General features: G+C 59.2%; 1 protein-coding gene across 2 annotated transcripts in view; it reads left to right on the top strand.

Moving 5' to 3' along the window:
* The window catches only part of SLC37A1 (solute carrier family 37 member 1), a 58,209-nt gene extending 46,718 nt beyond the window's left edge, over positions 1-11,491 (top strand). For both annotated transcript variants that reach the window (XM_036243716.1, XM_036243715.1), the window contains exons 15-20: positions 122-170; positions 1,331-1,404; positions 4,064-4,142; positions 8,912-9,009; positions 10,020-10,084; positions 10,665-11,491. In XM_036243716.1, coding sequence (XP_036099609.1) covers positions 122-170; positions 1,331-1,404; positions 4,064-4,142; positions 8,912-9,009; positions 10,020-10,084; positions 10,665-10,680 — 381 coding nt within the window. In that variant the 3' untranslated portion in view covers positions 10,681-11,491. The remainder of the gene's footprint in view (positions 1-121; positions 171-1,330; positions 1,405-4,063; positions 4,143-8,911; positions 9,010-10,019; positions 10,085-10,664) is intronic.
* The last annotated feature ends 11,060 nt before the right edge of the window (positions 11,492-22,551 follow it).

Raw genomic sequence — 22,551 nt, 5'->3', positions numbered from 1 at the left:
CGGGCTGTCCCCTCCCCAGCTGGCTGCCGGGAGTCACCCGCGCGGCTTCTCAGAAACAGACCCCTGGGTGCCCCAGCCACGGCAGCGAGCCGTTGTCGTTACTGTTTTCGCCCGTTCACAGCTCTACGTCTTCTCCACCATCAGCAGGATGGGCCTGGAAGCCACCGTAGGTGAGTCCGCAGGCCTTTCATTCTCCACACGCCTTTGACCACACAGCCCGGTGAGATGAACGGAAAATTACAGGAGCGTTCAGCTGGTGGAACTGGAGCATATGGGGAGGCTGAACCCACACCCGTGGCCCTCTTTGGGGGGGCCTCCTGCTCCCAGGCACCAGGCCTGACCACCTGAGTATGGGAAGGTTAGGCCGCCTGGCAGTGCTAAGCCCTGGCACCCAGTGGCGAGGAGCCATCGCAGAAGCCAGCTGTCACCTGGGACGCAGCAGGCCGCACCCCGGCAGGTGCGAAGCAGGCAGGAGCAGGGCGGGTCAGGCTCCCAGCCCATTCTCCAGCTGGCTCCTACTGGAGCCGTGCTGGGGCAGTTGTGTAACATCGGAGGACTATTTTTAACTTCCTGCAGGCCACACTATCAACTTATGGCTCTGATTCTTAGAAATATTGTTTCCACCTGAACCAGCCAGCAGTGGGGCGGGGGGTGGAGGAGGGGGCGGGCAAAGGCTGTGTGTGATCCCACTGAGTTACCAGAAGTCAGGTTGCTGGGGAGAGGGGGGTGATCACGGAGTTTCCTGCTACCCCTGGGTCCAAAAGCTTCTGCACAGAGTGTGAACTGGGGGACGGTTTAGGAAGGTAACTGTGCATGTCAGAGACACGCTGTGGCCCTGCCTCGGGGAACTCGGCTGCGTGGGGGCCGGTTTCCCTTGGGGGGCTGCCGTCAGCACTGGGTGCAGAGAGTCCTTTCCCCTGCAGATAAGGCTGTGGCTGGTGGTGGCCGACAGGCGACAGGGAGCATGTGCTGCCTGGGCCACGTGTGTGCTCAGAGCACCAGGTTCTCGCCCTCTGAGTGTGTGAGCAGCTGCTGCCCAGGGAGCGGAACGGAGCTGCAGGTCTGAGCACGGCCCAGCCGGTGGGGACGTGTCGCTGGACTTACAAAGCACATCTCGGGGCGAGTCTGAAGGAAGATGTTTATGACACCTGCCCTGGCAGTTACCCCCAGGATGTGCGGATGTGTGGGCCACCTTCCCAGCGTCCCACTGGGGCCAGGACTGATTGGTGATGGCAGGGTTCCCACCTAGGGGTTTGCTGGGACCTCGGAGGCTCTCCAGGGGGCCCTGTTCCTCTCACTAAATGCTGCCTCCGGTTTCTGGTCCCCACAGCCATGCTGCTGCTCTGTGGGGCCCTGGTCAGCGGGCCATACGCGCTGATCACCACCGCCGTCTCCGCCGACCTGGTGAGTGGCCGCGCACCTCAGCATAGAGCCGGGGCGGGCTGGCGTCGGGGCAAGTACTGGCCGTGGTGGTCGCCTCCTCCATTCATGACAGCGCTGGTCTCTGTTAGTATGATGGTGTGTGTTTAGAAGCACTTTTTTTAAAAGATGACCAGTATCTATCCTTTTAAGAGTATTCTTAGCAAATAAGGGGAAGTGGCAGTCCCCATTCTGCAGATGAGGAGGCTGAGGGGAGCTGGAAGGACTCCTCCAAGCCAGTGGCCTGGCTCACCCCTCTCTGCCGCCCTCTCGGGCCTGGGAAGCGTGTGACCGTGTGCCCCAGAGCCTGCCCCGGGCCAGGGCGGTGAGGTCGGCTCTTCCCCTCACCCGGCCCACACTGGGCGCCCACTCTGTGTTTGAGCGTCTGCTGGTGTGGGGACTGCCGGCGAGCCAGATGGCGTCCCAGCCCCAGGAGGACATGTTCCAGACAGGAAGCCACCTAGTTACTGCGCGGGATGGTAATGTCAATGCCGTGGTGGCAGGGACCACCCTCGGCCTTGGGATCCACAGGGACTGCTGACCAGGGGGCAGGTGACTCCCGGTCGCAGAGCCCCAGTTCAACAGGCCATCCTCACCTGTGCCGTGAAGGACAAATGTCACCCAGCAGTCACACACAGACACCTGAAGGGAGCACAGCACTGAAATAGTCCCCTTTTAGAAACTCGTTTCCATAGATACATGGAGAGAAGAGACATGTCGGGGACAAAAGAACGTGTGCAGACCCTCTGCCGGCCAGGGGCAAGCGGGCCTCCGTTCCTTCGTGGGCTGTGTCCACCTCCTTCCACAGAGGACAGTGTGGGCGGGGAAGAGTAATTCGACTCAGAGACCCTGGCAGGCCCGACCTCTGCCGGTGGTCATGGTCATGTCAACAGTGACAGTCATGTAGATACAATCCCTCGATATGAAGTGCTGAAAATGGCACTTCATCTCTGTAGACGGCCTCCCAAAACCCACACCCCATCGAATCATGAGGAAAACATCAGACAGATCCCAGGGGAGGGTCATCCTACCCCTCAAAACCCCCGGGGTCACCGGAAACAAGGGGAGTCCGGGAAACCGGCACAGCCCAGAGCCCAAGGGACATGAGGGCTGAGTGTCGTGTGGTTTCCTGGATGGGATCCCGGGACAGAAACGGATTGAATTAAACGTTGGGTAAAAAGACCAGTTATATCTGAATAAAGCGATTTCAGTTAGTAGCATGTCAGTACTGGGCGGTTAACCCTAACGAACGCAGCATAACAATGTACGATATTAACACGGGAGGGAAGTAGGTGCATACAGCAACTCCGTGTGCTCTCTGCAAATCTCCTGTGAATCGAGGACACTCAAACATTAAAAGGTCATTTAACACCAAAAGCAGTTCCCCAGAAGTTGATGCCCGTGGGCAGGGGGGCCGGCTTCTCGGCCGTCTGGTCTGCCCTTTCCCCGGCTCTGAGTCCCTGGGCTCCCCTGCTGGCTCCCGTGCTCTTTTGCATCACCCCAAAGTCCTTCGAGAACCAGACCCGGAAGCCCCAGCCCCAGCCTCCAGCTCATTCTCCTGCTGAGGAACCACAGCAGGCCCACCCCCTGCAGTTCTGGAATCAGTGCTGAGGGGCCGCAGCCCCGCTTCCGCCTGGCCCGGCCCCCGTGACAACCAGCCGCTCCAGTGCGCTATCCTCGCGGCGGGAGCGCCAGCCACCCTGCGCCCAGCTCTGCGGGGATTCGCAGCGTAAAGGGCGCTGGAAGCTGGGCTTTTCCCATCCTCGTGTGCACCAGGCCACTGACCTGTGGCTCAGCCATGTGTGGAGAGAGTGCTCCTCAGACTGCCTTTGTGAAGCGTGTCCATGCTCCTGTCCACGTGAGCACAGAACATTCCAGAAGGGTCCACCCCAGACCCGCAGCAGCGGTCTGCCCCGAGAGATGAGAGGGCTCAGAAGGGACTTTCACGTCCTTTCCAGACTCAGGAAACGTGGGTCGCGGGTGATTGCCACTGCGTGTACGCTTTGTTTTGCACACATATGCACACGAGCACATTCGTATATTACAGGCTTTGATTTATTTGTGCGGTTTTAGGTTTCTAGGCATCATGTTTCCTGACGTATTTCTTTCCTTTTATCATCCCCCGTTTCTGTTTTTCTCCCCAACCCTGTGTGTCGCTTTCTGTAAACCGACATGGGTCCTGCCCCTGCCCCAGCCTCCTCGGCATTTGTCACTAGCGGGCTGGTTTTTAGATGCTGCAGAGCTCCCTGACCCTTGTCACGGGGAGCAGAAGTGTAGAGGTGGACACGAATACAGTAACGCTGCCACAGCTTAGGGGGGGACACGTGGCCTTCATCTCTCGTGGTTCTCTGGCCACCGCGTGCCCCGGTGATGGCGATTATCGTGCTGAATATTTTCTATTTGGAGAGAATTCTAAGGGATCTTAAACTAGAATGTGCTCGAGCAAGTATTCTGAAGGTTTTAACTATCAGAATAACCCCTGAAACCGCCTGCCTTCCCGAGGCGCGTTCTGATGGAAAATGCCCCACGTTCCGAGGTCCTGCCACATCACTGGGCAAATCCCCATGTGGAAGTCCGGGATTATTTCTCAGCGCCTTCTGATGCTGCTGGGACATGCTTCACACCTGGTCTCCCCTCTCTTCAGGGCACTCATAAAAGTCTGAAGGGAAACTCCCACGCCCTGGCCACTGTGACCGCCATCATCGACGGAACTGGATCTGTAGGTACGTGGCGATTTTTAACTCTAAAAGCTAACTGTGGTCACAGGGGAACTGCCTTGTCACATCCTGATTAACAGATGCCATGATCCCAGTTGCTGTGGTGATATTAGGATCAACTGGCCTTCTTAAAATACGAACAGATCAAAAGTGCAAACCCAGGGGACAAGGGCGCGCGGTGCCGTCTGTCCTCTTTGGTCAGATGGTTCCAGAGACAATGTGGCCGGGTGGCTGGTGGGAACTAGTGTTGGTCGCCGTGAAAGAACCCAGGTTTTCATTAGAGCCATCAGTTGGCAAACTACAGCCAGGCCATGGCCCACTCACTGGTCAAGTGACTCCATCTCTGTCATCTCCAGGACAGAACCTGATTTAAATGTAAGTGGCAGGGAAACTAATGGGTGCCAAAGCCGGCCAGATTCTGAGCGTCAGCAGCCTCACGGAGGTTCTTGGAGAGAGTTCAGTAGCGTATTCTGAAGGGCAGGAAGGTGGTGAACTGTGAAGCTCACCCCCGGAGGGGCTGGCGGGAACCGGTGGCCGCCAGCCTGTTCTTAGCCAGTCAGGGCTGGTGGCACAGGAGGTCCTTGATCTTTCTCGAGCTTTCGTGTACACGGTGACAGCTCGCTGCCGGAGGTCCTGGAGCCCTTGTTCAGAAGTTGGGCTCAAGCTTCCGCTGTCCCCCGGGGTCCCGGCAACCCCGCTTTGTCCTCCTCGCGGTTCCTTCATTTTGCTGGAGCCAGGGCTGACTCTGAATTTGCTGGGTGGTGTTCGTGGTCACCTCTCTGATGTTTATTTTAAAGTGAGACCATTCCCTTTTGGGGCGTCCCTTGGGGCCCGCAGACATGTCTAAAGGGGAGGTGGGTGTCGTCGCCCACGAGAAACGTCCCACAGCCAGAAGACATGCTCAGCCGAGCCAGGACTCCCGGGCGAGCTCCGTTCCAATGACCTGGGGCTGCGACCCAGAGGCCTTCGCGCGAGTCAGTGCACGGCCCACGGGGGAGCCCGCTGGCTGTTACAGAGCTAAAGACGGGGTGCAGAGGGAAGCATGAAGTGGGTGGAAACACACTGTGCTTGGTGTTCTCAGAGCAAAAGGGAACAGAGTCCCTGGCCAAGGGGAGTCGCTGCGTCTGTAAAGGGGCCACTCTGAACGGCCCTGGCCCGCAGGGGACAGCAAAGGCCACCTTGTCTGACCTCTTCGCTGACCCGCAGCGCTTGCTGACGCGGTGGACGGTCACACCCACACTCAGGTCTGGCAGCGACCCCGACTTCCAGGCTCTGCCAGCTCCAGTGCACAGGGCCCCAGGAAATGGTCGCCATGGAAACGGCACACGCTGGTCCACCGCGTCTCCGGCATTTTCTCCGGAAGTCCCGCCCGCCTAGACCAAGCAGGGACAGGCTCCAGGGGAAACGCACAATGTTTAGCGAAAAATCCTCTCACGAGAGAGTTTTCCGGTGTCTTCATAATGTGAATACCGGTTTCAGAGCTTAGCTGACCCCAGCTAAGCGGCCACCTTGTCCCGATGCACAGAGCCACGGGTTCTGGTGACGCGGTGTGTCCGGCCTGTGCCTTCTGAGCTTGGACCGCAGCCCGCGGCAGTGGGGCTGCTCTGGTCTTCACGAGCAGGGCCCTGAGCTTGTTCGGGTTCGTTTTCATCAGCAAAGTGAGGTGCACTGTAACCTCAGAAACCAGACAGGCCTGTAAGCTCGTCATCGTACCAGTGGCCGTGCCCTGCCCCGTGGCCCCTCGGCCACTCTTTCTAGAACCTGCCACTTGGAGCTGTCCTTCCTGATCGTCCCACACACATATTCGCCTCCTTGATCCGTCCGTTGTTGACAGTCTGCTGTCCTCCCGGTGAGGCGGGCGGGGTGCAGGGGCTCTTTCACACCCCATCCGCCCTTTCCACGTGCTCGCCAGTCACCCAGCTGCGCCAACGCCGTTCACTCCTGAGCCAAGACACGAGCTGCCATTTGTACCCCCGTAGGCACATTCTGCTTGCAACCCCCAAACTACCACCTGCTTCCGTGTGTGTGTCTCTCGCAGTTGTTCCCGTCCACCACCGCCGTCCAGCCCTCTGTCACGCACCTTCCACTCCGTCCCCTGCAGTCTCCACGGCCATGCTCCGTCCCAGGCCCCCAGCTGCTTCACCAGCTCCCAGAATCCCTTTCCTCCCGTCCCACATAGGGCCCCGGTTTCCCAGATCCGTATTACCGCCCCTCACCGTGGAAAACGTCTCCGGCAGCTTCCCGAGTGGCAGGTCACGGGAAGTGGATTTGGAGAACTGGGAGGTCAGGCGTGTTTGCATTCTGCTGTCACTTGACGGACAGTTGTCGACACAGGGTTTGAGGTTGAAGGTCCTTCGTCCTCCAGCTTCCCTGGTCACACGGTCCAGACCTCATCTCTGACCTCTCGTGTTTCCCCTGGAAACCTCGGGCTCACGCCTTCACCTCTGGGGTCTTCCTTCACCCCCCGCACCCTGGGCACCCGGGGGCCCACTCAGTCTGCTCACACGGCCGTCGTCTCTGCGACACAGGGTTCTATTCTTCTTGGATACTTTTTTCCTACTATTTTCTGTGCATTTTTTTTTTTTCTGGAAAATTTATCATTCAGATGTTGAACTTTCTGGATTACTCCTTCAATTTTCTCTTCTTTCTTTCTTTTCCTTCCTGCCTGTACCTTTGTATTTTTCTTCTACTTTCTCAGGATGTTCTTCACTTCCCAGCCTCTGTGCTGAACTTGTCACTTCGGCCCTGGTGGTGTTAGTGTTCATTAGTGTTGGTGGGCTGTCTGCTCCTACTTCCTGGCGGCCGGGCGTGGAGACCGCGCGTGGGCGACCGGGCCTGGGGGATGGCCCACACTGACTTGGTTTTCAGATACAGAAGTGGAAAGTTCTGTATGGTTCAACCTCGTTGTCCGATAGTTCTCTGAGAGTACTGTAATTATTATAATTTCCCGGGAGTTTTCTTCTCCCCAGTCTGTCTATTTCCTGTAGGTTCCCCTCCTCCCAGTCTGTTTGCTTTTGTTGAGCTTTCCTCAGATACAGGGAGTCTTTGCCGACCCTTCACATATTCATTCTTAAGGATGAGCCAGCCGCTAGCGCCTGAGGCCTTTCTGCAGGGGAGGGCAGGTCACTGCTGGTCTTCAGGTAGTGGGGTCCACCTGGAATCTGGAGGAGGTGCCCCCAGTGCCCACGGGCTTTGCTGGAAGTTGTTGGCCTTCCCTGCACCCCCTGTGCTCAGTTGGGGCTTCATCTCGCCCTATCCTGGCCTTGGTGTCCCAGAGCCCAGAGCCTCAGGTGCAAATTCTCTAAAGGTCAAGCTGCTGCTCTCCTGCAGGGGCAGGTGCTTTATACAAGATCACAGCCAGCCCCTGCCCTACATCCCTGCTCCTGCCCCGCCCCCGCCCCCGCCCCTGCTCTCCCTCCCTGCCTCCTGCCCCGCCCCCACCTCCTGCTCTCCTCCCCTGCCCCCTGCCCTGCCCCCACCTCCTGCTCTCCTCCCCTGCCCCCTGCCCTGCCCCCACCTCCTGCTCTCCTCCCCTGCCCCCTGCCCTGCCCCCTCCTCCTGCACTTGGGGGGCCTAGCTCTGAGCAGGGGGTCCCTGGCCATCTTCCTCTAGAGCAAGGGAATAACACCATGACTGTTGTCATAGCCTTTACATCCCATCCCCCCCAAAGGGCCTTCTCTCATCTGCCCTTCTCTGTGTGGGTTTATCACTTTTTAAATTCAATTGTGGTCCATTTTGTGGTGTTCGGGAGGTTGAGAACAATCTGCCGTGTTTGCCTGGAAGTTCCTCTGAGACAGAAAACTACAGTCGCTCCTCAGACTGCACAAGCAGTGAGTACTCTTTGCAAGGGCGCCGGAGTGTCCGTCCACGAAGGAGCCGGGGGGAGGAGCCGCGTCCCCTCCGTCTCTGCGGCGAGACCGCAGTTCACAGCTCGGTGCGGACACGTCCCACGTCTCCCCACGCCACGAGTACACCGTCCGCACCCGTGTCAGCCGTTCCATCTCCTGCGGGAGAACAAACCCCCGAGCCTGGCAGCTGGTGTCTTCGAGTATTTTGAGGAACATTTGCTTTCTTTTGCTTTTTATAGTTTTTCGTAGTTTTTTTGTCGTAGTTTCAGACTTAAAAATTGCAAACAAATACAAAAAATTCACACTGTCTGCCTCATCATCTCCCCCACTCTGTCTCACACACACATGTATAACACACATATACACAGGCATGTACACTTATGGATACATATGCATATTTTTTTCTGAACCACTTAAGAGTAAACTGCAGACATGCTGCCCCTTCTTCACCAGTAACTATGCAGTTAGTATGTACTCCCCGAAAACAAGGGCCTCCCTGACATAACCACAGTGCAGTGACCGGAACCAGGAAATTAACATCCGTACAGTGTGAGCATCTACACCTTACTCAGACTTCTCCGAATAATATTCTTATACATTAGATTCAGATTTCTTTATGATAAGATTTTTAGATGGGATTATTGGATCCAAATAATGAGCATTTTGATGTCAATACATATTTTAGATTTGCTTCTAGAAACAGGTTACGCCAATCACGCCCTCAGCACATCGAATATAATTACGCTTTTTACCCCTCACCAATCTGACAGGCGAGAATGAGAAGGTCTTGCTTTCCGGTGCTTTTGCTGAATCATCAGTGAGGGCTGGAGCCCCGTTCTGTGGGTCTGTTGGGCTCGGGTGCTTGAGACACCCCTGTTCCAGACTCGGCCTCAGGCGGCAACACCGGTGCCCCCTTGTCCGTTTCAGGAGCGGCCCTGGGCCCTCTGCTGGCCGGGCTCATCTCCCCGTCGGGCTGGAACAACGTGTTCTACATGCTGATGTTTGCGGACGCCTGTGCCTTACTGGTAAGTCGCTGAGCCCTCGGCCACGCAGCCCTCCACGAGCCCTGGCGTCACCTTCCCCGTGGGCTCCCACAGCTCTGGAGACGTTGGGCCCGGGCGTAGCCCACCTCTCGAAGTGTCGCTGCCCAGGGCCCTTCCTCTCTGTGGTTTAAACAAAGTCAGAAGCAGAAGCGTCCGTCTGCTGCACGTGTCACCAGCAGGATGCAGAGGCCAAGTGCAGGAGCCCCGGGCTTCGGATCCGGGCCCGTCACCCGGGGGGCGGGGGGCGGCCCGTGCGTGTGGTCAGACGGGGCAGCCCGGCTCTCCCGTCCCTGGGCTGACCCTCTCCCGCGCTCCGAATCCTCCTTCAGCACCGCACCCCCTTCGCCGGCTGGCGCGTCCCCGGGCCCAGGATGTCCCTCGGGGTTCAAAGCGTCAGGGCTGTTGTCACACTTGGGGGAAAAGACTAGAGAAACCAAGACAACGGTTAAATCAGGGCAATGCTCAGTCTGGACTTGTACGCGGGGCTGAGGGAAGGCCCGGCTGCGTGGTCTCCCCGCGGTGAGCTCGGTCCGGCCAGCAGGCTGGTCCCGGGACACCTCTCGGCCTCCCGGTGCCCGTGGCTGCCAAGGCTCACCTGGCTCTGAGTCACCTGCGCAGCTCTCTGGCCCTCCCCTGTGCCACCATGGTTGTGGGTCACTTTGTCTTTAGTTTCTGTCGTTTTCCAATTTGAACATTTTATGGTTGGACTCATTTTGTCTTCAACATGGCTGTTCCCCAGGGGCTGTTCCAGCCGCACGGCCTCCACAGTGGCTACTGTGCGCTGGGCCCCGGGTGGGCAGGCGGCTCTGCGGATGGGGGCACCCGCTGCTCTGCGGGGGGCTGTAGGGCATCTGTTCTGACCCCCTGGGTGGTGCTCAGAGAGCCGCAGGCAGCCAGGCTCCAGCGGGGGCAGGGCCGGGGCTTTGGTGCCCAGCGTGGGCACCCGCGGTGTCGGGGCGGTAACGGGTGTTCTTGTTCTGTCCTGGGTGCAGTTCCTGATCCGCCTCATACACAAGGAGCTGAGCTGCCCAGGGTCAGCGGCGGGGGATCAAGTTCCGTAAGTCCTCCCGGGCCTGCTCCCCACGATGGGAGCTCAGAGCGGCACCCACTGTCTGCCTCCGCACCTGGCTGTTCCACGGACAGCTGGGGCTCCCCTTTCATCCGCACTCGCCCGCGCCCCTGTTCCTTCTCTAGTAAATACCTGGAGTGGCTGCAATCCTGGTACTCTCTCCTCAAGGTCTGAGCCAAGGCTGAGGGGATCTGCCTCCTTTGTTCTCTGTGGGCTTGGCTTCCACACAGGTGGGGCCACAGAGCTCTGCCTGGCCTCCGGCCCCTCCTGTCTCCCCTCTCCCCTCTCCCCGTCCCCCAGGGCTGGGGGCGGGCAGGAAGGGCAGCAGTGGGGAGCTGGCTCCCCGAGGGGCTGTCCTGCAGCTCTCCCTGTCCCCCAGGGCTGGGGTCGGGCAGGGAGGGCAGCAGTGGGGAGCTGGCTCCCCGAGTTGCTGCCCTGCAGGTCTCCCCGTCCCCCAGGGCTGGGGGGCGGGCAGGGAGGGCAGCAGTGGGGAGCTGGCTCCCCGAGGGGCTGTCCAGGTCCTCGGACTGCCCCGGGGTAGCCACCTGCGGTTTTATCCTTGTCCCAGGTTTAAGGAACACTGACCACTCAGTCCCGCAGAGGGAGGCCGGGCCTGTCCTTCAAACTGTCTTTCAAGGAGGAGGTCCAGGAAAGGATCCTGTGTTGGAAAGAATGACTTCCCTCGCCTTGTGCACACGCCCCCGGAACAGACAAGGCGCCGTGAGAACCGGCACTACTCTGGACAGCCGAGGGGCGGCGAGGGGGAACGCCGTCGCCGTGGCTCGGGCACGGGCTCCTGCGGGTGTGAGGCACTGGTGCCCTCCGTGTAGAATGCTAGAACGGGGCGAGGCCTCTCGGGGGACTCCCACGACACCAGGACGGGCCGCGTGGAAGACAGTTGGGTACAGCGGCGCAGGGGAGAAGACGCCAGCAAAGAGCCCCGCTCCCAAAGCACAGGAACCTGGCGCGGGTCAGAAACCGTGAAGCCAGGCTCCTAGCACCTCCTCCTCTGGGCCCCCCTGAAAACCACTGTGACACGTGAGCAGCCATGAAGCCGCCCCAGCCTGTGGGTCCGAGGCGCTGGGAACGCCAGCCCCAGGGCTCCCCGGAGATTCCTGTCACCCCAGCCCCAAGGGCCCCAATGCTGCTGGTCCCTGCAGGGCCTGGGAAGGCCGGGCAGAGGCCTGGAGGGGCCTGGCCGCGGAGGGGTTCCCAGCGCGGAAGGTGTTCACTCCCTGCAGGCCAGGCCCCTGGAACTGAGCGCCGGGGCGGGCTTATTTATTTCGGTGTGTCCTGCATCCAGAAGCCTAGCAGCGCAGGCGCGTGTGTTATTTATTCAGACAGACTGCTTGTTTGGAGGCCGCTGTTCTCTGGGCTGTTGCCTAGCAAAATCCTTATCTGCCCTTTGAAATAAAAAGGTTTTTTAAAAAAACTCAATCAGAATGTAGATTGTTCCTGCTCACACGTCCATTAGTTTAGGGAAAGAAAACTTTCCAATAGAACTGTGCGTTCTTGGTTTCCTGTTCTAGCAGAGAAGGGCCACCCTGCTGGGGGGCAGGCCGCGTCCCTCCCCCCACCCCGGTACAGGATGTTTTGTAAATTATCAGCTGAAGGCATATCCCAGGGTTTGTCCTCGACTGACCTGTCACACACGGGAGGCGCACCCGAAGGTGCCCAGGGGCTTGGGGCTTTCAGACTCTGAGACACAGGCGTCTGAGTCTGCGTGGGGCACCTTCTTCTCAGGGGGCTGCCAGGGGACAGCACTCCCGGTGCACTGAGAGGGGGCTGGGCCCTTCACAGCAGGAGGGCAGTGGCCAGAGCAAGGTCAGGTCACCGGCATCCTTCCCACGAGGGCCAGAGAAGGGCCAGACAGGATAAGGGTCTTCTCAACGGCAGTTGTCCTCACAAACAGGCTGGCTTTTTTTTTTTATAACGTAAGTTCCTGACACATTTAAAAAGTCTCCTACCGCCTGGCCAGTGTGGCTGTGGTTGAGCTTCGACCCTGCACCGAGAGGTCACAGGTGTCCGATAGCCTGGGGACTGGCACCAGGCAAAGTGCTCGACCATTGTCTCCTTGCTCAGCCTTGTCTCCCACCCTGAACGGCCTGCCTCGAGCTTGTAGATTAACTCCCATCTTGCTCTTATCGATTCACATTCCAGAGGCTCCATGCATAGTCCCCGCAGGGCCAAACCCTAAGGGACAAATTCCAGCTGCAACAGGCAGAAATAAAAGACACGAGCCCCTACATTGAGCGCGGCTTCTCGGACTCCTGACCCCCGGAGTCTGTGAACCCGCCCGGAGTGCACCCAATAAAGCCTGATCCCTGTTTATTCGGCTGATTGGCTCTCCAGTCTCTTCTCTGTGTTATTCGGCGGCGCCCCCCCCCCCCCCCCCGATTCCTTACAACTGGTTCGATTCCCGGTCAGGGCACATGCCCAGGTTGTGGGCCCGGTCCCCAGTGAGGGGCACGCAGGAGGCGGCCAGTCACTGTTCTCTCTCGTCAATGTTTCTATCTCTCTCTCCCCCTCCCTTGCTCTCGCTCTAAAATCAATAAAGAAAAAAGAAATTTTTTTAAATAAAAAGTTTCCTGCTACTGAAAATAAATGTTCCATAAACGCCAAGTGGGTTATATACAGTTTCTTACACACAATTCACTCGGTTCACAGGTTTCTCTTTTCCATCCTGTGTCCTCCACCTCCAACCTGCATGCCCAGCGGCCTCCTTCTCCTGGGTCCCTGTCCTGGCTTCCGCTGCCCTGGGGTCACAGTGGCTGGGTGGGTCTGTGCCCTCCCAGGTCAGCCTGCTCACCGCAGGGCTCTGTCCTCGGCATTCACTCTCTAATTCACCTGGGCAAAGGGAGGGATCAGACACGGCAACGGGCCCTTCAGTAACGCACAGAGGATTCTTTCTCTCCAACCTCGGCCAGCGCCCAGGTCAGGTCCTAAGTGAACCCACTTCATTTCTGCACCTTCCCCAGATGGCCACCATCTGAGGTTCGGCGACAGGCAGCTTGAGGTAGCAGTTATCATTGAGCACATCCTCCCTAACCACCGAGGAAGGGACGCCTTTGGACACGGAGAGGTGGCCCTCCTTGAAAATGAGAAGGACCCATAGCTGACATAATTTTTTTTGTTTTGTTTTGTTAATTCTCACCCCAGGATACTTTGCCAGTGATTCTCCAGATAGGGAGGGGGGGGGGAGACATCAATTGGTTGCCTCCCGTAGGACCCGGACCAGGGCCAGGAATTGAACCTGCAGCCCTTGAACCTGCAGCATGCCCTTGACCAGAAATCGAACCTGAGACCCATGGGCCCATGGGCCGACACTCTAACTGCTGAACCGAACTGGCCAGGGCTCCATAGCTAACTTCTAAAGCAGATTAGCTGAAACATATTCTCGATCCATGGCTGGAAGATTTCATCATGACTTTTTTTCTTTATTGATTTTAAAAAGAGGAAGGGAGAGGGAGAGAGAGATAGAAACATCAATAAGAGTGAACATCGAATGGCTGCCTCCTGCATGTCCCCCACTGGGGATCGGGCCCACAACCTGGGCGTGTCCTGACTGGGAATCGAACCAGTGACCTCTTGGTGCATGGGTTGATGCTCAACCACTGAGCCACACTGCCGGGCTTCATCATGACGTTTAAGGTGAAAAGTGTATAATTTGAATATAAACACGCTGGTCCCGAGCAGTAGCGCCGGCAGGATGCGGGCAGGATGCAGCAGCACTTGCATTCATATGGAAATGTGACTGCTCATGAATTTGCATGTGGCTGAGCTTTTCCTATTCAGATCCGCACCCAGTGCAAGAGGATGGCAAAGCCAGCTGGCTGGCGCAGGGCAGGGGCGGTCAAAGAACATGGGTGGGACCACAGCCCTCCCGGCACAAAGCAAAGACGTTATCAGGGAAGCTCACAAAACAAGCACCCTCAGAGTCAAAACCCAGAACCTCCCCTCCAGTCGCCAGCTCTAAAATCCAATGAAACTGCATTACTAGGAATAACGAACTGAAAAAAAAAAACACAAGTCCTATTTATTTTTTTTAAATCCTCACCCAAGGACGTTTTTCTATTTATCTTCAGATAGAGTAGGAGGGAAAAAGAGAGGGAGGGAGGGAGAGAGAGAGAGAACGAGACACATCGACTGGCTGCCTCCTGCACAGCCCCAACCAGGGCCGGGGATGAACCTCAATGGAGGTACGCGCCCTTGACTAGAATCGAACCTGTGACTCTGGTCCTCGGGCCAATGCTCTAACCCTTGGGCAAGACCGGCCAGGGCACGAGTCCTAATTTTGTGGGGTTAGATTCCACCGACTGAAAGCAGTCTGCCAAGTCCCTGTAGACGTTGGCAGATGCTCACTCCCCGCCTCTGCGTGTCTGGTCCAGAGCTGCAGGGGGGCAGGGACGGGGCCCAAGGACACGCTTGAGTTGGGGGAAAGCGGCAAAGGAGAGAGCCGCGTGGCCATTGGGCTAGGGGGTTGCTGCAGGCAGGGTGGCTCGGAGGCTGGCCATGGGCTTGCTCACACAGGGTGTCATGTGGCCCGTCCCCAAGGAGCCTCGGCGGCCTGACGGCCAGGGTGCCCGGCGCAGGCTGGCTGAGCGCAGGCCTCTGCTTCTCCACCAGGGCCCTGTGCCAAAGGAAAACAAGGCCCCTCTTTCAAAAGGCAGTGCGAGGTGCTGTTCAAGGTGCTGAAATATGACCTGCTCTCCTGCCTTGTGCAGTCGGAGGCGGTAGGAGAGGTGACAGAAGGGTGGGGCCTCCAGCACCTGCTTCGCTGTCCCCCCAGCCTCACTAACAAAGCACAAATGCGGGGATGACATTGCTCAGAATTTCAGCAGGACGACTGCGGAGCATTCAGCCCCGAGCCCGAGCCCTCTGAGCACAGGGTCCAGGTGGCTGCCCTGGCCAAGGGCCTATGACACCGCTGCCACCGGCAGGGACTTACAGGGGGGACCTCGAGCCAGCTGGGGCCGGGCTGGTCCTAACAGCCCCAGAGCCAGAGCCAGGGAGGAGGGGCAGGCTCATATCAGGCAGCCGGTTTAGCGTAACAGCTGCCACGTGGGCTGCCTTGCCCAGTGTGTTCCAGAATGTTCCACCCACTCGAGAACACATGCGCGTCATGAGCTGCACCTGCAAAGCCTCCCCGAGTAGGGCCAGGCTCACTCTGACCCGAGCCACTGCCCCCTCGTTATCCTTTCGCCACTCTGCTGGGTGCGTCCGGCCCTGTCCCCGCCACCGTCCCCGGCCGTCCCTTCCGGCCACGGCAGAGGGGTGCTAACCAGGGCAGAGCCGCCCCGCCAGGCCCGCACAGGAGGCAGCCGACCGCAGTGGACACTTCGGCGGGAGCCAGGCTCCGGCAGGCCCGGACCAGACGCAGGAGCTGGTGTGCCTGGCAGACACGAGCTCCGCTCTGGCCCTGGTGAGGCGCAGTCCTGAATCCACCTGGTGCCAGGGCAGGCGTGTCGCCCGCAGGACTCGCTGTGAGCCAGCTGGGGCGCTGCGTGAGTTGACGGCGGACGTCCTGTCCTTGCTGAGCCGAGCACAGTGGGACACCCAGGGCTTCGCGGGGCGGCGTCCGCAGCTAAAAGGCAGGCAGAGGGCCGGCGGGCACGGGCGCCCCCTGGGAAGGCGCTGGGCGGGGCGGCAGCGCTCTGCTCAGAAATCCCAGGGGAGGAAGGAGCGGAGCGCGTGCCCTTGAGAACGTCCTTGTCTTTGGAATGGTCCCCAACCTCCTCCAGGGCACTCTCGCTCGTGGTCGCCACGGGGGCGAGGCGCCGGGTGAGTCGTGAGAGGCGTCCGCTGTGGCCGGGCAGGCTCTGAGGGCAGGACCTCACGACTGTTGGGGCGATTGAGGAAACTCGCTGGAGTCGCGAAGCCTGGGTTTCTGTCACCTTCCTCCCCGACCTGACCTGTCAGTAGCCAGGGCGGCCCCACCCCTGCGGGAGGTCCCACCACGAGCTCAAGCGGGACACCCTCCTGTTTGTGGAGTCTGAACCGTGTGCGTCGAACGGGCTCCGTGGTCGGTGCGCGCCGGGCGGAGGCCAGACAGTCGACAGTGCTTCCGGGCAGTGTCTGGGCACCGCCTGAAGAGGCTCAGGACCTTCGATGTGGCGCCCACACCCCGAAACATCCGCCGGGAGGCCGTGCCCCGCCTCTGCTGTCAGCACCTTGTTTTTTATCGAGGTGAACTGCACACAACGTATACGTCACCATTTAAAGTGTGCACGCCCGTGGTATTGGCGGGAACGGCAACGTGCACCCGCCTGCGGTCCAGTCCCAGACACCCCTCGTCCCTCAGGGCAACACTGTGCCCACGCACTCATCACGTCACCCCCCCCCCCCCCGCCACCGTCAAGCCCTTCACACTGAATTACATGAATTCAAGTGAGGGTTTTCAGAGAGATCATGGCTCTAGGGCACCTTTCACACTGAAGCAATCCAGAGCTAGACGTCGGAGAACATCACCCCTCGCCGGGCCGGGCCGGGCCGCACTGCCCTGTGCCTGGTCGCCCCGCGCGCTTGGCCACACCGACTTCTAACACACGGGATGAAACCAGCCAGGAGTGAGCGAGGCGACCGGGAGGTGCGGGAACATGGACCGTCTGAGGCTGCTGCCGTGCAACATGCTGTTTCATAACAAACTTCGTGTATGAGTAGCAAGAGTGCACCCTAAAATGACGATGAGAGCACAGTACGGTGAACACAGACCACTGTCATGTCACCCGCCCAGGTGCCGGGCCCGACGCGGCTGTACTTCCAGCGTCACCACAAACACCGCGGCAACGCGCCGTGGGCAGTGTGACCGTGGCCACAATGTCGCGGAGGCGACAGGAGTCCTCCTTCAGCCCCATCGGAATCTCACGGGCCCCGCACGGCCTTGGCGTGCGTCTTGCCTGCACCCAGAGTTCCTGGGAATTGTGGGGACCCCTTGTCCTGGCCACAGGGCTGGCTGGGGAGCGGAAGGGGCTCCGCTGTCATCAGAGCCGTTCTGCCCCAGTAATGCGTTCAGCGGGTTTGCGGCTTCCTGTCATGAGCCGGCCAGAGGGAAGGCGACTCCCGCCCATCCGAAGGGTCTTCCCCACCCCTCCCCCTCAGGGAGCACCCAGGACAAGGTGTGCTCGCACCAGTGACGAGCCAGCGCGCTGACGGAGCCGGACCACGGCGGCGAGGAAGAAGGGAGCAGGAAGCTGGAATCACCCACACGGCTTCCCTGGCTGCTCGGTCTCCTGTGCGTGCCCCCTTCTCAGTCCAGGAGCCTCCATAGAATCGTTCTAAACATCTTCTCTCCTCCTCCTGTGGGACTTGCCACGGTGACTCCCGAGGCCCCGATGGCCCAGTCACAGCTGGGACACAGCCCACGTGCACGGCGGCACGTGGACCCACCAGAATTAAATGTGGTCCCTGCGGACTAACTTTGTACTGCTTTGAGCCACACTAAGCCTATGACCTGAGACATACAGGTAATTCTGGCCAAAACACGTCTGCCTCGAGCAAACATGAGTGAGGTCCACCCATCGGTCGAGTCTGCACCAGGAAACCCGGGTGCTTTGGGGGACACCCGAGAAGCAGGCGGCTTGCCTGAGGGCGAGGACTACAGCCTTTACTCCGTACACACGCCTGACCCCAGGACTGGGCGTCAGTAGCACATCCCAGGGAACCGGCCCTGGTCCGGGAGCCCTCACAGCCTCTGCACAGCAGCTGTGAGCGGTACAGCCATGTGACCAGTATCCAGGGCAAGAGAGGGACTAGAGCCTGCACCCAGAAGTGGCCCCGGGGCCTCCCTGCTCTTGGAAGCAAACATCACTCAGACCGTAATGTCCTTATTTACCACAGTGAGGAGGGTGAGCGCCTTTCCGCGTGTCTGCCGGCCTCCTGTGGCCCCCGCCGCCGTCCTCTGTAGCTTTGGCCCCTTTTCCTGTTGGGCTCCTGGTCTTTTCCGTCTGAGCAGCAAAGTACTTTCTAGCCTGTGAGTTTTCTGCTGGCGGGCTGGTCCCTGTGGTGTCGCCTCAGATCAGCAGAGTTCAGTGAGGGAGCTTATCCCCGGCACGCTGGTGGGCTGGCTCCTTGGCCAGAGGCTGTAGAAGCAGAACCGAGATTGCCCTGAGGAACAGGAGACTCTGCCTGTGGACTGAAGACCTGCTCCCGCCCCGGTTTCCACCGGCCGGGCTGCCCCGCGGACTTCAGACCCTCCAGCGGCTGCATCCATTCACTCGTCACACGCATGGCCAGCGCAGAGAATGACCATGGGGACAACCGACTGCAGCCAGCAAACCAGCCAGCAGGCCATGTCCAGGGGCAGTCGGGAGAGGGGAGGCGGCATTTCGTATCTGAGTTTTCTCCGAGGATGGGAGGGCTGAGCAGAGAATTCAGGGGACAGCGAGTGAGCCGCGCAGTGGGGGTCCTCGCAGACCTGGCGAGTTCTAACAGGATTGTCCAGACGAGCAGGGCCGGGGGAGGAGGGACAGGCTAGGGGCAGGGAAAGGGGTGAGGCCACGAGAGCCACCCCGGGTCCTGGGTGGGTGCCGGGGTAGACGACAGCAGCTGCGTGGGCTCAGGGATGGGCCCGGGGGTGGGGGTGCTGGGCATACACAAGGTGGTGGTCAGAGCAGAGGCCCTGGAGGTAGTGCGGACATCGGCCACGACACGGACGGTGTGACAGAGGTAATGAGAGGGAAGGTGACATTGGGGACTTGCTGAACTGGAGATAATGAGAACAGTCAGAAACGAAAGGGCCAGAAGGAAAGCCAGTCTGCGTGGAAGAGTCGCAGGTTCCACTGTGGTCAATACTCCGTTTCGCGCTGACAGCGACTTCGGGGGTCACTTGACCGTTGAGAAAGCTGAGGCGGAAGAGAGAGGCTCCGTGCAGACCAGACGCAGGTGTGCCGGCCGCTGGCTGTGTACGTGCCGACTCCAGCTGACCTCTGCCCCTGGCACCCCAGAGATGACACCGGTCTCTGCAGTGCTCCCCACGGCCACTGTGTCCCTTGTGACGCCCAAAACCCGGTGGCCGTCCTCGCTCCATGACCACGGCCATCGCTGCAGATCTGGGGGAGCTGGTGGTGCCATGGTGTCAGCCGGTGACAGAAGACGGAGGGGGTGTTTGGGGGCGTGGCCATAGCCCGAGGACTTCACAGGACTGAGAACTGCTCCTGCCTGGGGTCTGAAAGGCTGAAGCCCGTTTTGTTGTTCTTTCTTTTGTTCTGATATAACCCAGATCCCTTTGCTGCCACAAGAGGGCGCCCGAGAGCCGAGTCCCAGAAGGTCCTGGGGAAGGACAGTGCCCAGCGCCCAGGACCCCTCTGCAGGGAAGAGCTCCGGAGCAGGGGCCCCACACATCCCCCCCGGTGCTCCCCTCAGGGTCCGGCTGCCCCAGGGCCTGACTGCTTCTCCAGGCACATTTCACCTGGTATCGAAAGAAGAGAAATGAGTAAGGAGCTCAAGTCACCACTAACTTTATTTATAGAAACTGCAGGATGAAGTGAGAAATGTCTCTGGAATACCAAGTAGGGGGAATGATAAATCGATGCCTCCAAATTATATGAAATGCAAGAAAACCACCCAAGTGCCAATGACTCAGAGGAGCGGCGATTGGATCTGATCAGGACTGGAGGCCTTCCAGTTTGGTGACAAATCGGTTATGTTCCTGACACCCTCCAGGACAGACCCAGCTCTCTTCCAAAGCTGCCCAAACCATTTGCAAATGTGGGGTGGGGAGCCGTGAACACTGAGCACTTCTGGGGCTCCCAAATGAAGCTGGAGCACAAACCGGGGGCCTGTGCTTGGACTTGGGGCTCTGGGACGCTGGCGGAGCAAACACGAGGGCTTTCAGGTAAACGAACAAGCGTGCACCAAGGTCTGCTGTCCCCCAGACCCCATCCTGTGTGCAGCAGCAGGACCCAGAGCAAGGGACAGACTACGAACAAGCATGTTCTTTCCTGACCACCTTGGCCAGCCCACTCTCTAGGGCTTGTCCCCCAGCCCTGGATGCTACCAAATAGGCTTACAGTGCATCCCTCCCCTTGAGTTCCCCAAAATCCTCCCTTCTATTTGGCTCTGTGTAGTAGTCATTAGCATTTTTCTGCCAAATATTTCCTAACTGGGCCCCTTCTAAGCACATGCAGTGATGGTACTGCCAACCCCCTGCCTTTTTTGGCCAACATATTGTGTGTGTGTGTGGGGGGGGGGGCACATGTCCCCTCTGGGCTGGAACGTTTAATTGCCCAAGTGTGACCCCCAGAGCTCTTTCCCCTCTGCCGTGGTGGCTAGTGATGTCTGAGAAGCTGGCCGCCCAGGATTCTGCCCCAGATGTGAAGCGGAGCCCCTGACTGTCCCGGACGGTCCCGCCCAGCATGTAACCTACACGACGGAGGCTGGGGGGAGGGCAGCGAGGAAACCGGTATCAGAAGCAGGAAAGCGGTGGTTCTAGGGAGGCGGCGGTGACTCATGAGCAGACTGTCACCTGCGACTCCCCGGGAGCAATCTTACACCTCAGCAAAGCGTGGCTCCAGGGGCGCATGTTCACTGCTGTTGGATTCTGCTGGGGGGACAGGGTGAGAAAAAATGGGCTCAGACAACAGTGACCGGGTTTGTACGCAGGGCCGAAAGGGGAGAGAGTGAGCAGAGTCGGGGACCTGAGGACCAGAAGGAAGTCACTGCTTCTCCAGCACCACGGAAACGTGATCAAGCAGGAGCATCAGGGACAAACTGCCACTTTCACGAAGGAAACCAAGCCCCAGCCACAGCCCCACTTCTAACCCTCTGACCGGACCCGGCCACCCCCCCCCCCCCAGTGAAGCACCTCAGAACATGGAGAGCCGCCTGGCTGGGGCTCTGCCCGCTGCGCTGGGAGGCCGGCCATTCTCTCCGTGGGTCCGCTGCCAGCCAGTGGCGGGGTGGACAGGCTGGCATGACCCCAGAACCTGCAAACCGGCAACAAAGTAGCAGTTCTCACTCCCTGCCCGGGTCACGCTCCAGTAAGTCTGCGACACTGACTTACCAAACACTGCACCATCGCTCCTGGGGTTATGTTTTCCCAAGCCTTTGGTCACGGCATTTTTGTCATGGGAAAACATTCAGCCAAACCTTCTAGAAAGTTCCAAAGCTTGACTACAGGTGGACCTAAAACTTGCATCCCAAGATCATTTCTGAGAGATCCGTCTCGAGTTCAGAGTGTGGGTTCCCACACAGGACAGGACAGCCCTCCAGGGCCCCGCCGTGGGCTGCACCACCAAGGCCACGGCAATGGCCTGAATTCTGTGTCGTGGAATCGGGGGTGCGGACAGGAAGCAGAGATGTGACGCGCCTCCCTCTTTACCAGGCGTGAGGAGAGCCCGCTCTGCCTTGGGTACTCGCCTGCCTCTCTGTGTGCTTGCTGGGGTCCCAGGACCCATGGGAGAGTCCCATCCAGCCTGTCCCCCACCCAAAGTGCTCCGTACCCCAGTTCATCCCGTCCTTCTCTGTGATAGTGAAATCTCCAAGGCCTTCTTTACAGGTCACCTCAGCTCGGAGGGGAGGAGGGGAGGAAGCGCTGGGGTTAAATCACACCAGTGCCCAGCAGTTTCGACAGGAGCACCTGTTCTAACAGGTGACTGTCATCTCAGGCAGCAGAGGTGGCCACAGGGAGGAAGGCACAGGGAGAGTCAGTGAACCGACTGGGAGACACAGGGGAGGTCGCCGAGGACGCTCTTCCTTACTCGGGTCCCTTGATTAGGTCGTTTCCCCCGCTCCTCCTCTCCCCCATCCTGCACCCCAGGAATCGCTCAGGTCCCGAGTCTGGACAGCTTTCTGCGACCCTCGGGGGCAAGAGTGACCAGGGCAGACGGGACAGACAAGGACAGGGGCTGCCCTGGGCCTCTGGACTGCTGGCATTTGCGAGTGTTTATAACGCGGGCGTCTGTGAGGCTGAGGTCCTCTGGCGTCATGTGTTGTAAACGGTTTGCCGAGATGAATCAAATCCGTCCAGTGGCTGCCTCTCTGTTTCTCTTTGCTCCTCGTTGGAAAACAAAGCGGAGTCAGGTCTGCGTTCCCGGCAGGCTTCCGCCGCCTACGCCATCCTCTCGGGGACGGCTCTGTCGCCCTCCGTTTCTCTGTGTAACAGACAGTCCCCCGAGTTCCCTGTAGCTGCAAGAGGATGGTGAGCGCGTCCCAGAGCTCGGCCCCCGCACCCCAAGGTCAGCGTGGCTTTTCCCATTTCACAGGAGGACACGAGGCTCCGGGAAGCCGGGGACCTTGCGTTGTCTGTCACTGCTGCCAGCCCAGGGCCCCCGGCCCAGTGTGCCCGCCCCTCGGAGCTCTGCGGCACTGTTTGCCCCTCTCAGGGGGGCCCCGGCACGTGGTCCACAGGATTTGTTTGGGATAGAAAGTACAGTCTGGGATAGAAAGTACAGTCACCATGGGGCTATTTCTAGACAACCAAACTTGGGAATTTTTCCCCCAGAAGGGACTTCTTTGGG

This window comes from Molossus molossus, unplaced genomic scaffold, assembly GCF_014108415.1.
Source record: "Molossus molossus isolate mMolMol1 unplaced genomic scaffold, mMolMol1.p scaffold_m16_p_5, whole genome shotgun sequence".
NCBI classification, from domain to species: domain Eukaryota; kingdom Metazoa; phylum Chordata; class Mammalia; order Chiroptera; family Molossidae; genus Molossus; species Molossus molossus.
This window is presented reverse-complemented; position numbering and strand designations above follow the sequence as displayed.